This window comes from Rhodamnia argentea, chromosome 5 (genome assembly GCF_020921035.1).
Source record: "Rhodamnia argentea isolate NSW1041297 chromosome 5, ASM2092103v1, whole genome shotgun sequence".
Lineage (NCBI taxonomy): Eukaryota > Viridiplantae > Streptophyta > Magnoliopsida > Myrtales > Myrtaceae > Rhodamnia > Rhodamnia argentea.
The window spans coordinates 29,082,844-29,089,056 of NC_063154.1; the positions used below are offsets into that span (position 1 = coordinate 29,082,844).

General features: G+C 39.8%; 1 protein-coding gene across 1 annotated transcript; it reads left to right on the top strand.

Annotated features, from left to right (window-relative positions):
* Positions 1 to 2,330: 2,330 nt before the first annotated feature.
* On the top strand, positions 2,331 to 5,519 carry LOC125315316 (B3 domain-containing transcription factor VRN1-like). The gene is made up of 6 exons (XM_048279767.1): positions 2,331 to 2,459; positions 2,962 to 3,382; positions 3,707 to 3,873; positions 4,184 to 4,421; positions 4,541 to 4,584; positions 5,250 to 5,519. Exons 1-6 carry the CDS (start codon positions 2,331 to 2,333, stop codon positions 5,517 to 5,519), a joined length of 1,269 nt encoding a protein of 422 aa, XP_048135724.1.
* Positions 5,520 to 6,213: the final 694 nt, after the last annotated feature.

The window sequence follows — 6,213 nt, forward strand, 5'->3', positions numbered from 1 at the left end:
CAGTTAGAGCATTGCGGGATAGCATAATCTGTGTCGGATGCTTGGACATACTAAATGAAGAAACCGAACCCATAAGATTGCTCAAAGACATGTCGAAATGGAGGTCGGGATCAATCCACTCAAAACCGCAATTAACAATTCTAAACTAGACGAACTTCGAGATTTTAGCGAGGACCACAGAGTATCAAGAGAACTATCCTGCGGAAAATTGGGCAAAAGGACCCCGAAGAAGTTGGTTGCAGCAAAGGTCGAGGGTCCGAAGTGTCTGCATTTGAAAGATTTTAAAAGGAAACTCTCCATGCAACCCACAATAAATCGGACGAAGAGTAGTCGGATTGGGGAATCTAGCGAAGAACTCCGGAACTGTGGTTGACAGGTTGTTGCCATTGAGTTGAATGAATGACAAATTATGAATAGACATGCTCAAGACCTGAAGTTTTTGCACCGAAGAGGACAATGCGTTGCACCATTCAAAGCAAAATTTTTTGTAGATTAGTGGCGACTCCAAAGTAAAATTTATTGAGGTGTCTAATCGACATATCGTAAAGAGATTAGCGACCGACTCCAAAGTAAAATTTTTTACATATTAAAGCATAAATCATAAGTTGCGATTTGTTATGGACTTGATTGAGTCCAAACTAGGTTAATTGAATAATTAGCTCAGTAATGTGAGTAGGTAGACTCCCATAAGAACCGGTAACTTACATTTTCCGACCATCACCGACCGCCGGTGGTGGCGGGCACCACCGAGTCCTTCACCTCTCCTCGCGTCTTTCTCGGTCTCCCACTCTTGATTGAGAATAGGGTAGAGTTACAGGAGTTGATTCCATAAAGAAATAAAGGATCCAATTGCACAAACAAAATAAGTGTAGATACTCCGGACGAAGCGGGAGAGAACTAGAGGTAGAGGTTCCCGATAAGAGCGACCTCAACACTCCGGTCGCGAGCTGTACGTGTTGGCGTTGGCTTCTATAGGGGGTCATCGACGTTCCCCCTTCCCAGCGTTCAAACCAAAACATGGCCCGAAAAAAAAAAAAAAAAAAAAAAGAAAAAACTAACTACGTAGGCTCCAAAGAATGTCATATCCGAAAAAAAAATTATTTAGTGTTTTGCGTGTCGCTCGGCATTCAAAGTGCCGAGCAATGGCGATTTTTCTATCAACATTTTGATTTTTGTAATTTTTTTATTATTTTATTTTACTTATTTTTTAATTTCTTTTTCTTGTTTTCTTTTAATCATTTTTTATTCAATTTGTTTTGATTTAATCATTTTCTTAATTTCTTTTTCTCATTGCTCCGTGGCCCCATTGCCTCGCTCGCTTGTGCAACACGATGACGCACCTCGACTCCGCAGCCCCATCGCCTTGCTCATTTTTAATTTCTTTAAAAAAATGATTAAAAGAAAACAAATTGAATAATGAAAAAATGATTAAAAGAAAAAAATAAAAATAAAAATGAACGAGCTAATGAATGAACAAACGAGCAAACGAACGAGCGAGGCGACGGGGCTGCGGAGCAATGAGAAAAAGAAATTAAAAAATGATTAAAAGAAAACAAATTGGATGATAAAAAAAATGATTAAAAGAGAACAAGAAAAAAGAAAAACGAGCGAGCGAATGAACGAACTAACGAACGAGCGAGGCAACGGGACTGTGGAGTTGAGGCGTGTCATCGAGTGAACAAACGAGCAAGGCGATAGGGCCGCGGAGCGATGAGAAAAAGAAATTAAAAAAATGATTAAGAGAAAACAAGAAAAAGAAGAACGAGCGAACGAACGAACAAACAAGTGAGCGAGGCGACGGGGTTGCGGAGTTGAGGCGCATCATCATGGTGCACGAGCAAGGCGATGAGAAAAAGAAATTAAAAAAATGATTAAAAGAAAACAAATTGAATAATAAAAAAATGATTAAGAGAAAACAAGAAAAAGAAGAACGAGCGAGCGAACGAACAAACAAGCGAGTGAGACGACGCGGCCGTGGAGTCGAGGCGCATCATCATGGTGCACGAGCGAGCGAACGCACGAACGAAGCGACGGGGCCACAGAGCGACGAGAAAAAGAAATTAAAAAATGATTAAATGAAAAAAAATTGAATAATAACAAAATATTAAAAGAAAACAAAAAAAAAAGAAATTAAAAAATGATTAAAATAAAATAATAAAAAAATTTTAAAAAAATGTTGCTCGGCACTGAAGGTTCAGGCAGACCCGCAGGGGGAAATTTTCCGTTCTTTTATGACAAGGTTGCTCAAGAACGCAAGGGCAAATCGCACAAACCACCACCACCTCCTCCTCCTCCTCCACCTTCAGTGACCCCCCGTGACACTACTGTACATGGCTTGCGGTCGGCGTCGGCGGACAGAAGATGGAAGTGCCGGGCTAGATATCGCGACTGGACCACGTCTTGAGAGTCCTCACTTCTTCAAGATCATTCTCTCTGACACCCTTCAATCTGGGAAGCTCGTAAGTTCAACATTTTCGCAGTCTGTTTCTTATGATTCAGCTCCAGTGTCTCGACAGTTTCTGTCTTGGTTTAGAACTGTCGCCCTCGTGCTGTGTACAACCAATCTGGAGATCTTTCTATGCGTTTGGCTTTGTATCAACATTTTGATTCTTGCGAAAAGAAAGAAAGAACCACAACCCCGAAGAAAAAAGTGTTCAATTTTGAATTATTCTAGATAAAAATCAGCGCTTTAACTTGGAATTGAGGATTGGTTGGCTAAGGATACTGTGGAGTGGAGAAAGGTGTTAGGTCTCCAGCTTGTCTCTCGTCAAATGAAGCAACTATAACTGGAAGTCACCCTTACTTGCCCGGTGACACCCTGCTTGTGTTCAAACCGATCTTTCATCGCCCTGTTGCAGAATCTAAAATTTGCCCAGTGCTCTTCCTTTTTTCCCTGCACTTTCGATTTTGATGAATTTGAGTCCTGGACCTATAAGCTATAACTTGAGTTTTCCTTAATAGGGGATTCCGAAAAAATTCTTAGGAAGATATGGAAAGGATCTCTCAAGCTTGGTGCTACTCAAGGTTCCGGGCAGTTTGACCTGGACTATAGGAGTAGAAAAGCGAAACAATGGCATTGTTTGGTTGTGGAAAGGGTGGCGAGAATTTATGCAGCATTACTCCATTGGTCATGGTCACCTCGTAGTTTTCAAATATGAAGGGAACTCCACTTTTCACGTGATGATATTCGATAAGAGTGCTTCGGAGATCGATTATTCGTCGAGTGGCATATCGAACCTCGGGAGTGGATTTATCTCGCCAAAGAGAGAGTATGTGGTAGAAGTTGAAGTTTCGGAGGATTGCGCTCCTCGTCAAAAAATGAGGGTCAAACCTCATTCACCATGTTCTCAGTCGAGTCCCTGCTCATCACAAGATCTCGAAGGTGTGTCTTGTCATTTTGTGAGTCTTGTTTCTTCTTACAGAGCTCTCTCCTTTGCTAGTTCTTTTTTTAGTACTTGAGAACTTTTGATAAGCTTGTTTATGTTGACTGATAACATTATGATTTCCGTCATGCTTATCGTGGTTAAGTAGTTACAACTTCTTTGGTGAAGAGAAGCGAACTTTTCATTTGGTCAACTTATCTAAATCTGATTTCTATGATGGTAGTTTCTTCCATTCTGCGTTAAATATGTTCATGGTAAGTAAATCAACTAATGAAAATTTCAAATTGGCGTAATCTAAGTATTTCATTGTTTTTTAAGAATAGATAGGGTCGGAGAGTCTAGAAGCAGAGCTAGCCATTCTAAGCCAGTTTTTGGTGGTTCTACAAGTTTGTGGCCTCTCTCTAGTTTTGAATTGGCTAGCAAATTTGACTCAGAGTATCCTTTTTTCAAGGTGGTGATCCGGCCATCTCACATTAAACATGATATAGAGGTAAGATCGAGAGTTAATTCATTACTATTTTGGCTTTTTTCTTAAGCTGATTGGATTTCTGCAGGAAACTACATAGCGTTTTCCTTGGATCTATTCGTTCGCATTTGTTTAAAAAGGCATAGATCCTCTACCCCTCATGCTAATTCTAAGAGCACAGAGTTTGACGTTCTGTCTTTTGTCCTGTTAAGACTATTTAAGAGTTACTAAAATTACCATATCTATCTACATTTTGCTTGCTTGCTTGAATAAGGGAATGCTTCCTCAGTCTTTTTTTTTAAAGCATGGGTTGTTCAAACATGTGTCTGGGCAGAATGTTCCTCGTAGTTTCATCATGCAGCACATTCGACAAATCAAGAAAATTGCGACTCTCAGGCATTCAGACAGAACATGGCCGGTGAAGCTTAGTAGCTATCCTAGTGGGGCGATGTTCTCTTCTGGTTGGATGGCATTTGTGAGAGGAACTCGCTTGCATGTAGGAAATGTCTGCGTGTTCGAGCTAACTGATAGAGATGATATTGTGTTCAGAATCTACATTTTCAGCGGCGCAGGTAGAAACTTGATTTACATTGTTTGAAGTGAAACTTGTTCTATGCTAAAGATCTTCATCGTCAATTAAAGAACTATTCACACCAATAATGTCTCTTAAAAGTTCTCGCTTTAACTCCAGGCAGGAACAAACGGTCTAAATGCAGAGTGAACCATTCTGAGCTGGTATTTTGTGATCCTACTCCTCCGGAGGCCTCTCACTACTCCTGAATTAGCCAGTGAATTTGATTCGGAGCATCCTTTCTTCAAACTGGTGATACACCGGGGTCATTTTAAGAGAGTGGTACAATCTTGAGCCTAATCCATCACTGTCATATCTGAAGTTCAATTACGATCTCTATCTAATCTTGCCTCGGTTTTGTGCTGATTTGGTTTGTATTGGGAACCATATAACATGCTATTTTCTTTGGAGTGATCGTGGGGCATCCCAGTGGTGGAGTGACGTGGATTCAGGAAAAACAGAAGCAAAGGCTGTAATTAGGAGGTCAGGACTATCCATTCACTTGGATATCCTAGACAAGCTGCTCCATCACTTTCACGTGAAAGGATGGACGGTCACTTGAATCGAGTACTAACCTAAAGTGGCAATATATGGCAGTAATTCGTTCAAAATGCTTTGCATCGCGGGTTAAGACCGATGGCTTTCATGAGCCTCTTAAGACTAAAAGCGGGTCTGATTATGCCTATTCTTAATCCTAAATGGCTAAAGCTCCCGAAACTCACCAAAATGGCCTTATGTGTGTGTGTTTTTTTTTAACCAAGAGTGCATGCATACGTTATTGTCCTTCTTTCAGCATACATTGATCGTTCAAATGTTGACTCATGTGCAGCATGTTCCTCGTCGATTCGCCGAGCAACATTTTGAAGAATTCGAGGGAATGGTAACTCTTAGGTATTCAGATAGATCGTGGCCGGTGAAGCTCTTAAGATTAACGCACCAAACCCGAGTGTGCTTTTCTGCTGGTTGGGCTGCATTTGCCAGAGAAACTCATTTGCGTGTAGGAAATGCCTGCGTGTTTGAGCTCATTGATAGGGATGTTGTTGTGTTCAGAGTTTCCATCTTCGAAAATGGTGGTGAGGACGAGATTCACATTGATTGAGGTGATCATGAAATGTGTTACTCTAGGAAGTTCCCAGCATTGATATGAGTTCAGGATTCTTGACCATGTCTTCTTTATTCAGCAGTGGCGAATCAATCGAAGGAAGACTCTTGTCTGTTCGTGTTTTGTTGTTTTCTGGTGCTAGTTTCGATTCTGTACCGAAGACTCTTTTCCCGACATCCGCATTTCATTTGTTTCACGAAAAATGGATGATTTGCAAATTATTTTCTTAAAATTGATCACTTGGCATAATTAGTTAATAAAAAATGATTTCATTTGACGATAACAGTTTTTGTCTAAACATTTTAACGGATAATAAAAATATTTTTTGTTTATTCATTTTTATAAGCGTTATAAGCAATCATTTTACTCTATTTGCTAAGCCATATTCAAATTTACATGAATGTACCGGTTCGGAAATTGAGAAATCAGAGCTGAGAAATTAAGAACTGATTTTTGAGTGTTAACACTCTTAAATGCTAAAATAGCAAGAATTTTCTGATTACGGGTGCCACGTGAGCACTTATCGGATTAATAGTAATTTGAAATGGCCACATTGGATTTTGGACTCCACTTATTTCGCCAAAAATGCGTCATTTGAAAAAATATTTTTTTGAAAATACTCGCATGTATCACTTAAAATAATTAGTCAATAAGAAATATTTTCATCATCGATAACAATTTGATGCTTTAA

What these genes read in the sequence shown, in the direction of transcription:
- LOC125315316 (XM_048279767.1), top strand. Translation starts at nt 2,331, where the DNA reads ATGGCTTGCGGTCGGCGTCGGCGGACAGAAGATGGAAGTGCCGGGCTA. An exon ending in ACATTAAACATGATATAGAG is followed by an intron (nt 3,874 to 4,183) that starts GTAAGATCGAGA and finishes GTGTCTGGGCAG; the next exon opens with AATGTTCCTCGTAGTTTCAT. An exon ending in CTACATTTTCAGCGGCGCAG is followed by an intron (nt 4,422 to 4,540) that starts GTAGAAACTTGA and finishes CTTTAACTCCAG; the next exon opens with GCAGGAACAAACGGTCTAAA.